The sequence below is a fragment of the Eschrichtius robustus genome, chromosome 11, assembly GCF_028021215.1.
Source record: "Eschrichtius robustus isolate mEscRob2 chromosome 11, mEscRob2.pri, whole genome shotgun sequence".
In the NCBI taxonomy this organism is placed as follows: domain Eukaryota; kingdom Metazoa; phylum Chordata; class Mammalia; order Artiodactyla; family Eschrichtiidae; genus Eschrichtius; species Eschrichtius robustus.
This window is the reverse complement of record NC_090834.1, coordinates 101,393,604-101,405,243: the sequence shown is the minus strand read 5'-3', so window position 1 is coordinate 101,405,243 and position 11,640 is coordinate 101,393,604. Positions and strand designations below refer to the sequence as shown.

Here is an 11,640-nt window from a genome sequence, read left to right as displayed (position 1 = left end):
TTCTACCTGTAATTTTCATTCATGCATTATAACTACAATGCTCAAATTTTTATAATTGTGTGAAACATCATGGCTGTTGAATCTTATTTATATTTACCCTGGTTCTAATTGTATGTATTATTTTTATTTTCATTTGCATTGAATATGTATTCTTCTGTAGATAAATTCAATACATTATATTTATTTAGTATGAATAATTATGTATCTAATTTTTATTTTTATGTTTTAATGTTTCCTTGCTAGTCTCTAAGAGGAAAACTGTGCCACACATTTCTTTTTAAGCATAAGAGGTAGAAATATATTTTATTTGTTCAGTTATGATTAAATCTCCCATACAATTAAATTTCCCTGTACATTTTTCAATATGCTCTTCATATTTATCCCTCTTGTACTTTCCATCATTCTAGAATAAAGAAAAAAGAAAAAGAAAACTATATAAATATATATGTATAGCGTAGTTATAACTGTAAAGAATTAGGGAATGAAACTATATCATCATTAAATCAAGAGAGATTTAAAAAATCTCTGATCAGGCTTTGGTTTCTGCTATGACACAGTAAATGGTACAAGAATAGCCTGAAATCATAAATAACACAAAACATGAACAAAATGAGTTTCAATGTTAGAAAATATTAAGCATGAAAAACTTGTTCCTGGTAATTTTGCAGTCACCATGGTTTTTGAGGGCCATGTACATTGAAAATTACCATTAGTCTCTCATTTGGCTTAACTCCCAAGGTTACCTATTGTCAACTAGGTTTGTGCGGGCTTTTTAATCTGCAAATAAGCCTGTGTCAATGAAAAATTAACTGGTTGCTCTAAGAAGGAAATGGAAAATTTTATTCAATCCAGGTTGAGGATTATAAACTGGGAACAACCCCTCATCAAGCTCCAAGAACTGTCCTGCCCATTAGAGGTCAAAGGACAGTTATTTAAATTTTGGAGACAGAGGGCTGAACATGAAATGACCTGTTATTGGCAGGTACACAACCCAGATCAAAGCAAGTACTGTGTCATGGTCATCATGACCCCGTATAAAATCAAGAAGGACTGTTATATTTTAAGGAGTTGTCTTGCTGATGCTGGGATAACGTTGCTCTTTATGGTTGAGCAGGTATTTCTGCTGATGGGGGAGGTTTTGTCGATGCATCATGCAGATACATAATGCAGAGTAAAGGGGAGAGAGGAGGCCAAAGGCCAGAGAAAAACTTTTTTGTTTAAATTTTTCTTGTCTTGCCATAAAACATGACTTTTATTTCACATCTGTTTTAGCAGCACTTCGTTTTGATGAGTCGAATTGCCCTTCCAAAGTTCATACAATACATACAAAAGTAGCTCCATTATCCACACCAACAAATTATCTCCTGAAATTCTGGAGTATGAGCAGACTTTCCTGGAAGAGTCACTTTTAAATCTACATGAAAATTGGTTTCATTGTCATGAATTAATGAAAGAGTCACAAGAATATTTTAATGTGATTCGAAGTTAATCCCTTTTTAAAGACTTCCTTTGGTTCCTCATCTTGGATAAACAAGCCTCAATAAAATACTTAAGATCTGATGAACACTCCTAGAGGGAAGTTGGTTATGGGGTATCAGTCAATGTGCAATACATGAAATTATGGGTTTTATAGAAGGATAGTATAACATTGGTCATATTACATTATGAAATTATAGTTACAAAATGAGAATGGATACTGAATATACTGTGTGATAATAATTATGCAAACCTAGAGGCATACAAATAAACATTCTATGAACAAAAAAATTTGGAGAAATTCATTTAAATGTTACAACAGTTTTGAATTGCTTTTGAATCATTCTTTGAATTTTGTTATATTTTAATTTTCTTTCTAATGAACATATTTACCCTATAATAGTGTCATACATTTAAATATAAAAGTTTCATTATGAAAAATGCGTCATTCCATCCCTGATGGTTTCAATCATAGACTAATTAAGAATTTCTCTAGAAATAGTTTCTCTACCACCCCAGGCAACAATTTAGAGCATCACAAAGGAAGGCCAAACAATTAGGCTCTTCATTCTGTGGCTTCTAAGGGAAAAGACAACTAGCTTCTCAAAACCTAGCATAGCTGCATTTAGTCCCTGAACTTTTTTCCTTGGAGACATGCTAAGCAATCCTCCCTGGAAACTGGTCCACAGGGATGACCAAATGTTGCATTATTATCAATCCCCAATATATGAGGTTCTCAAATTATCAGGGTGAAAGGCAAACCATACTCTGCTCTGCTTACATATGTCCCCAGAAGATCCCTGAAACTCTTTTTAGACATAACTTCCTGGCAAATTTTACAGTTGATCAGGAGCTGAAGAAAATTTCTATGTCGATTTATTTTTCCCTCAGAATAAAACAAAATGAGTGCACTAAAATTTAAAAAGAACTTATTTCAAAGAAAAATATATTATGCTACAGAATATTATGTTACATAAATCGTCTTCATATTTTATTTGTGAGCAAAATTTGAGGTTGACATACTTCTAAACAAATAATATTGGAAGAAAGAGTTTTTTCACCAACTTTGGCTCCCGGTAAGTGTTATTCTCAAAATTAAAAGGTTTTAGTTAAGATCAGATAAAACGGAGACATTATCAGAAGAATATGCATATAGATATCATTTAGACCGTGGCCTAAGTAATGCCAGGATTTGTGAAACCTGAAATATAGAGTTGATGTAATCAGGGCCTGCAATCAATATGCATGTTTTAGCAATTTAATTTTAGAAGAAATTTAATTTTGAATGACCAAGTTTGGAAAACATCATAACTTTGGAAATTAATACTAATATATGGTCTATAATTTTAATACACCCTACTAAAGTCCACTACGGTTGAAATTTCTTTTTCATTAGTATTAAATCATATTGATTTAAAAGAACAGTACATGGTGCATTAAAGCTCTTCTTCTATCATTGTTTTTGTATATCTATCATTTTTTCCCTCAGGTTTGCTGAAATTAATTATAAATAGGAACATAGTAATATGAACATGCCCTATGGAGTCAATCTAAATTGGTAGAATTACAGAGCCAATATCTAATAGCTCTGAATAAGTTACCTAAATTTCCTGTGCCCTTTTTCTCATCTAAAAAATATTGTGGCTAACAGTACTACATATGGTCTAATAATCTCATGGGGATTAAATGTATTAATAACGGGAAGCATTTAGAACAGTGTCGGGCTTACTCTAATTATTTAATATATTAGCTTTTATTATATTATATCCAAATGTCAATTTATACCTGTTTCTATATTTGGCAATCAAATTAAGATTTTTCTCTTCATACACTGTACAGCCCTCATTAGCCGCACTTCCTGGAAACGTTAAGCTAATATAAATATGTCGTGTCATTCACAGAAACAAAAATCTTTTTGAAGTAATTCCTGCTCAGTGTTAAATTTGATTTCTCAACAGTTTAGAGCATTTGAAAACTATGAGTAGAAGGAATAGCACACATGTGTCTGACTTCATCCTCATGGGACTGACAGATTCTGAAGAGATCCAGCTGGTCCTCTTTACGCTATTTCTCCTGATATACCTGATCACTGTGTTGCTGAATGCAGGGATGATGTTGATAATCCACCTGGATCTCCAGCTTCACACCCCCATGTACTTTTTCCTCAGTCACCTGTCATTTCTTGACCTCAGTTACTCAACCGTCATCACCCCTAAAACCTTACAAAACTTACTGACTTCCACCAAGTACATTTCATACCTGAACTGCTTCACCCAGATGAATTGCTTTATCTTCTTGGGTGCCACTGAATGTTTTCTTCTCTCCTCAATGGCCTATGATCGCTACGTAGCTATCTGCAATCCTCTGCATTACCCAGTTGTTATGGCCACAAGACGCTGCTGCTCCCTAGTCTTTGGTCCCTATTTGATTGGCTTTATGGACGCCTTTGTCAATGTGCTTTGCATGAGCAGATTGCACTTCTGCGACTCGAACATAATCTATCACTTTTTCTGTGATGCACCCCCAATTTTAGCTCTGTCCTGCACGGACACGCATGACACTGAAATCACGATATCCGTTTTCGCTGGCTCCACCCTGATGGTATCTCTTCTCCCAATATCTGTGTCCTATGTGTGCATCCTATCTACTATCCTGAAAATTACTTCCACTTCAGGGAAGCGAAAAGCCTTCTCTACTTGTGCCTCCCATCTGCTGGGAGTTACCATCTTTTATAGCACTCTGATTTTTACTTATTTAAAACCAAGTAAGTCCTACTCCTTGGGAAAAGATCAAGTGGCTTCTGTTTTTTATACTATTGTCATCCCCATGCTGAATCCACTCGTTTATACTCTTAGAAACAAAGAAGTAAAAAATGCTCTCATTAGAGTTATGCCAAAGAGAAGGGGCTCCAGGCAATTAAAATAACAGTGATGCTAAAGTTTAAGTTCATCTTTTTTCTTTTTTTTTTTCCCTGTAGTGTATTTCTTTGGTCTCTTTATAGAAACAGTTGAATCCTTTTTCTTTCTTTCTTTCTTTCTTTCTTTCTTTCTTTCTTTCTTTCTTTCTTTCTTTCTTTCTTTCTTTCATTCTTTCTTTCTTCCTTCCTTCCTTTCTTTCTTTTTCTTTCTTCCTTTTTCTTTCTTCCTTCCTTCTTTCCCTCCTTCCTTTCTTTCTTCCTTTTTCTTTCTTTCTTTCTTTCCTCGTTTCTTCCTTTCCTTCTTTCTTCCTTCCTTCCTTCCTTCCTTCCTTCCTTTCTTTCTTTCTTTCTTTCTTTCTTTTCTTTTCTTTCTTTCTTTTGTTGAACCATTCTTTACTTGACCAAATATGATCTTGGGCATTTTTAAGAATATGCTTTTAGAAGTCCGCATTGTATTTGGAAACCATGAAACATGTTCAGTCTATGGTCTAAATATATGTGGTTTTAAGGGCAACTGATTTGCAAAATGAAAAATATAGTTGTCACCTTTTAAACTATATCATACACATTCCAATGCATAATCCACTTCAGAGAATTTTATGAGGGAAAAGAGTTCCCTTTGGGGAACAATGATAACACTTTTAGAAATTATCGCATTCATTTTGTGGAGAAGCAGTATAGCAGAATGATCATAAGCACTTACTTTAGAAACAAACATTCCAGGATGTAGATTCCAGATCTGCTACCCTTTTAGCTGTATAACCCTTGAAAATCACTGAAACTTTAAGCCTCCAGTTTCCTCAGCTGCACAAAATAAATAATAAGTCCAGGCCCATGGAGTTACTGTAAAGATTAAACCAGATAGTAGATGTAAACCATTTAAGGAAGTACTCATAAATGCTGGCCATTATCATTAGAACACTCACATTCCTGAGTATTAATGCACAATGTCTTTTCTTAAAGAATATTCACTTGTGTTTTATAAATTACTTTTGGCTGACTTAAAGGACAAACACACAAACAGCTAAGGAAAAACTCAGCACTTCACAATTTTGGATTTAGAATGGCATATGTTAATATTGGATAAAATTTGAAAAATACTGAAAATTTCAGGAAATAGAAACGCCCTAACAGTTAACAACAGCTTTGTGTGTGTTCATCTAGATTGATAGTTATGTATGTATATGCATATGTTATATACATAAGCAATATTTCTGTCATTTCCTACGTACTTTTTTGCAGCTTTCAGTATACACTTGCAAGGTTAACCTTTGATTATTCCCTTGTCATTGGAATCTAAGATGAATGTGTTTTTGGTACATGGGAAAAATCGAGACTCTCATATTGCAATGCCTTGGACATGAAATGTTTGTAAATTCATCAAGTTAAAGATCTGCATGAAGTAATATCACTTTGGTGGCTATCTGAAAACATTAAAAATCCTACCTTCTGTGATGTGTCAACAAGGTTCAGTATATTGCTTTTTTGTTGAAATTCTGTGTATTTAAAAATATCATTGTCTTTCTCCTGATTTCTATAGGCTTGTTTTGATCATTGAAAATAAATTCTTGAATTAAAAGCTTGACCCACGTGTTTTAAAATTTGTAGCAGAGACAAGTTGTAAAGCTACGAAGTTACAATGAATTCAGCTTTTGTGGCAACCCATACACTTTAGTCAGGTAGAGAGCTAAAATTTCCTTTCTTTTTAAATTTTTCCTCTACATAATCTTATCTCACTTTCTTTTCTTATCTCACTTTCTTATCTCACTTTCACTACCTTTCTTGTAAGTATTTTGAAGCAAGTTATTAGGTAAATACAAATTTAGGATCATTTTTCCTTCCTATTTAAGTTCACCACCAACCACACCAAAGGCCGGTCTTCATCCAAAGAAGGTGATGTTGTGTATATGGTGGGATTGGAAGGGAGTCCTCTATTATGAGGTCCTTCCAGAAAATCAAATGATTAATTCCAGCAAGTACTGCTCCCAACTAGACCAACTGAAAGCAGCACTTGAAGGAAAGTGTCCAGAATTAGTCAAGAGAAAACGCAAAATTTTCCATCACGATAATGCAAGACCGTGTGTTTCTTTGATGACAAGGCAAAAACTGTTGCAGCTTGGCTGGGAAGTTCTGATTCATCCAGCGTATTCACCAGACATCGTACCTTCAGATTTCCATTTATTTTGATCTTTACAAAGCTCTCTTAATGGAAAAAATTTCAATTCCCTGGAAGACTGTAAAAGGCAACTGGAACAGTTCTTTGCTCAAAAAGATAAAAAGTTTTGGGAAGATGGAATTATGAAGTTGCCTGAAAAATGGCAGAAGGTAGTGGAACAAAACTGTGAATATGCTGTTTGGTAAAGTTCTTGGTGAGAATAAAAAATGTGTCTTTTATTTTTACCTAAAAACCGAAGGCACTTTTTGCCCAACCCAATATCTTATGCTTTCTCTAATATGTGTTAAATCCTTCCTTTGAGCTTTTATTTTCAGCTTTTGTGGGTTTTTTTTCATTTTACAATGCCATTTGTTTCTCTTTTAAACAATTTGAATGATGTATAATTGATATATAAAGCAATGCACATATTGAATACATAGATTTTGATGAATCTGGACATATGCCTACATCCATGAAACCATCACCACAATCTAATTTCAAGTACACAAAAGAGTATTGTTAACTATAAGCTGTATGTTATACTACAGATGTCTAGAATTTATTCATCTCCCATAAGTGAAACTTTATGCCCATTGAACAACAATTCCCCATTTCCCCCTGCCCCCAGAGAGATACCTGCTATCCATGTCCACTGCAACCTTATTCACAAAAGCCAAATATGAAAACAACCCAATGCCCATCATCATTAAAGAGTGTATGAAGAAAATGTAATTATATTCATAAAATGGTGTATTATTCAGCATTAGAAAAGAGAGAAAACCTGCCATTTGCATAACATGGATAATAACATGGATTAAACTGAAAGCCACTCTACCTAGTGAAATAAGAGTCTCCAAAGGACAAATACTGCATGTTTCCCCTTATAATGCTGTGAGAGGAAATACAACCACGTGTAGTGAAACTTGCAAAGCATCTGCTGAAAACTCCACTGGTTCCTCTGAACACTTGCAGAACCTGCCATGCACCCCAAGACTGCATTTTCCAGTGTGCTGTGCATCAGTAAGACAAAGATCAGCTCACTTCTCTAAGTTTACACCTCTCTGAATTCTAAACCACTTCAGTTCTCTTTTCCTTAACAACTACTCACTTTTATCAACAGATAACATATGTATCTTATCTTGCTTTTCTTGTTATTTTTGCATAAATGCTGTTTTAACTACAACCATCCATCCAGAAGTAAAAGTGGTCTCTCATCTTATAAGTGCTTTTCTCTATGTTTTCCTCAACTTTTTTTTTGGAAACATGTCAAGCTTACAGAAGAGATTCAGGAAAAATACAAATTTGCAAGAATAAACAATTGTTCATGTATCACTTTGCTATAAATACCAATTGCAATTGCTACATTTGTTTTATCCCTCTCTCAACTTCTCTCTCATCTCATCTATATATAGACATAAAATTCTAATGGCATGCAGATCTTATACCTATTTCTTTCCTCTTAACTAATTTATCTTACTAGTGACACATACAAAATCTCCCACTCACATAAACCCTTTCTTTAAAAAAAGTATATTTTTATAAATTAAGAAGAAATTTATACATGTATTTGTTTATGCATTATAATTATATGATATTATTTTATAATATCCAGTACATATTCATGCTTTCTCAAGTTTTGAGATCTAACATTAGGTGACATAGTCATCTCCCCATAATACTCTACAAGCTCTGTTCAGTGTGCTGTATCACATAATTGTTTTTTGCAATATTTTGACTCATTTAAAGTCCGAGATCCTTGAACTTGACTGAATTATACAACTTTTCATATTGTTTCTCTCTTGTAGAATTTCAGCTCCTAACAGATGCATATCTGTGTCTATATTTATATTTGTATAGCTATCTATCTATCTATCTATCTATCTATCTATCATCTATCTAATTCATCTACCTATCTATCTATACAACTTAGAAGTGGTATGTTTATTCTCTCTTTACAAGTAAACAAATTGTGTTTAGCAAATTTAAGTATCTTGTTCACTGTTATGGAACTAGTATACACTATCCTTTGATGTGTATTCAGACTTTTTCTTGGCCCCATAATATGTTCAAATTGGAAAATATTGTATGTGCTTGAAAAAATATATACATTGTAGGTTTTTGGACGTGTTACTGTATTTTGTTTACTTGCCTGTTAAAACAGTCTTGGAGTCATCTTTGACTCCTCTCTTTCCCTCACCATCTTGCCAGGTCTAACATCTGCACAATACCTTGTATTAGTTTTTCTCACAATTTTCACCATGTCAACGCTGGTCTAACATGCCATCAACTCTTCGCTAAATTGTTGTGCATCTTCGTTCCTGGACTTCTGTCTTCCACTTCTGCCATGATATGGTCTATTTATTCTCTATACTTCAGCCAGAATGAGCTTGTTCAGTTGTAAGTTGGATCGTGTCACTTTTCTGACTCCCCACTGTGCCTTTTTCTTCACTCAGATTCAAAGCCTGTACATATACCAGACATAATCTGGGCCTCTTTTCCTCTCTGGCGACATCTCTTGCTTCACCTCTTCTTTCCCTCTTTGTTCCAGTTCTGATCTTTTGTTATTTCTTGAACATTCTAGGAAAACTCTCACCTCTTTGGCATTGTTCTTGGCTATACTCTTTTCACAGAAAGACTTCCTTTAGAAATTCTAATGACGTGCAGATCTTACATCTATATTTTTTTTCTCTTAACCAATTTATCTGACTAATGACACAGGTTCGAAACCTCCCAGTCATGTAAAGCCTTTTCTCTAAAAAAAAAAAAAAAAAAGAAAGAAAGAAAAGAAAAAGAAACCCTAATCATTTCTCAAGTCTTGTGGATGATATTCATGAAGTGTCTCTTGAATTTGTCCCCTTCTCTGTATTGCTCACCTGCAACACTTCTTACCCATATCAGGATAACTTTTTCCCTAATTTGTTCTTTGACTTCCCAAAATGTTGATAACAGTAATATCCTGGGAAATTTTTTAAAGCATGCTATTTGCATTTCATTGATAGTTTTATTTATTAATGATTGAGAGAGTCTAAAACATGTTATACTAGCATTAAAGGGCCTACATATATATGGCTTTAAATAACTTGCCAGGCATATTTTCTACTGCTTTTGCTTTAGAAATCCATGCTAGAACTAAGTTCATATATTTTCTTATATTTTAATAGTCCTTCCCACTTATCATATTCCTCCATTGCCAATCTTCTAACAGCTATAGCTCCATACCTTAAATCTCTTTAGGTTTGGATCACACAGAGTACAATAAACATAACTCAATAAAAATGTGTTGAATGAACAAATTATAACTAATGAGAGTTTATAATAGACATTTTTCTAAGCCATTTTTGTAAGATACTATTAAGATATGCAATTTAAATGCAAAATTGAAGAATATATTTTTACTTGAGTGATGGCATTTTTAGAACAAAAAATAATGGTATGGTCTAAGAAAACCATGCCAAGGAAACATTTCAGTTTTTCTCTGGCATAGCAATGCATTTGATAAATGCCTACTGTTGGAGTATTCTTTTGATTTGACTCAATGTCAGATTCTTTGAAATCTATGGTGAGCTCTTTCAGAGTTTATCATGAGGATTTGTTAGAAAAAAAATATCAGTTTTTCAAGAATGAAGCTATTAAGTCACAAAAAAAAATGAATGGTGAAATAGAGTGATTTACAGTCTTCTTGTACTCAACACTTGTGTCTCAAATTGCATGAGAGAGTCTTGATTAAGGTTGTGTTTGTGATTGTATCTGTGATACAATTTTAAAGAAAGTCTATCTATTTTCAGAATAATGTTAGGTTTGCAAAGCCATAGACAAGAGTGAGTCAAGTGGAGGTTCTCTTCTGCCATACTGACCATTTTGCTGCGTCTTTCACATCCTTATTCCTCAGACTATAAATCAGTGGGTTTAGCATGGGGATTAGCAACGTATAAAACACATTAGAGACTTTCTCCTGTTCCAAGGAATACTGAGAGCTTGGCTGGATGTAACTAAAGGTCACAGACCCATAGAGTAAAGTCACAGCAGTCAGATGGGAGGCACAAGTGGAGAAGGCTTTGAGCCTCCCCTCAGCTGAGCGGATTCTCTGGATGGCAATGATGATGCGAATGTAAGAGACCATGATGATAATAAAAGTGAACATTGCAAGGACCCCAGAGAATATCAAAAGCAGCATTTCATTGTTATGGGCATCTGAACAAGAGAGCCTCAGAAGAGGGGGAATATCACAGAAATAATGATTCACAATGTTAGGACCACAGAAGTCTAGTTTGAGCAAACCTATCGTGTGTGTCAGGGAGTTAATGAGCCCTGCCAAGTAACATACAAGAACCATCTGAATACAATCCCTTTGGGTCATAATGGCTGTATACAGCAAGGGGTTGACTATTGCTACACAGCATTCATAAGCCATCATAGACAGGAGGATGCCTTCTGTGGTTACATACACTGCAAAAAAGAAACTTTGTAGAACACAGCCAGAAAATGTGCTGGACTTGTGTTTTGAAAAGAAGTCAACAAGCATTTTATGTGCAAAGACAGTAGAATAGCAGACATCACAAAAAGAGAGGTTGCTAAGGAAGAAGTACATTGGAGTATGAAGCTGGGCATTTAGTCAGATCAATATGATCATCCCACACTTACCTACCAGAGTGATAAAATAAATAAGGGTAAACAGCAAAAAGAGAGGGATCTGCAAATTAGGATTTTCAGTTAAACCTACCAGAAGGAATTCCTTCACACGTGTATGATTCCAACCTGCCATGCATTCAGGTTTGTATAGCTCTTTAGTTGCAGAATATGATGGTATCACTCAGATGAAAAGCAAATATATACATATATGATTTCTCCATGATCTGGTGTCCATAATAGCAGGGAGCAGTGGATTTCAGCAGTGGACCATGTGTGTACCAGACAATTCATTTATAGTGACTCAAAGTTTTGCAACTAGAGATTATTTTATTCCTTCCTTCTCAGTTTCCACATCATCAACATTGCAATACGGAAACTCTCTTAGATCATGAAACTATTAATAGGTAGAACTGACATTCTAAGCCAAATATGCCTCATACCAAACTCCTGACTCAGTCTCTGA

General features: G+C 34.4%; 2 protein-coding genes across 2 annotated transcripts; one reads left to right on the top strand and one right to left on the bottom strand.

Moving 5' to 3' along the window:
- The first annotated feature begins 3,453 nt into the window (after positions 1–3,453).
- LOC137772321 (olfactory receptor 8H1-like) lies at positions 3,454–4,401 on the top strand. The gene has a single exon (XM_068556178.1). It carries the CDS (start codon positions 3,454–3,456, stop codon positions 4,399–4,401), a length of 948 nt encoding a protein of 315 aa, XP_068412279.1.
- A 5,970-nt stretch (positions 4,402–10,371) lies between these two features.
- On the bottom strand, positions 10,372–11,310 carry LOC137772590 (olfactory receptor 5J3-like). Its single transcript, XM_068556593.1, is given in 1 exon segment — positions 10,372–11,310. A coding segment is annotated over 1 exon segment (939 nt).
- Positions 11,311–11,640: the final 330 nt, after the last annotated feature.

Excerpts from the sequence above, each read along its gene's own strand:
- LOC137772321 (XM_068556178.1), top strand. The coding sequence starts at position 3,454 with ATGAGTAGAAGGAATAGCACACATGTGTCTGACTTCATCCTCATGGGA.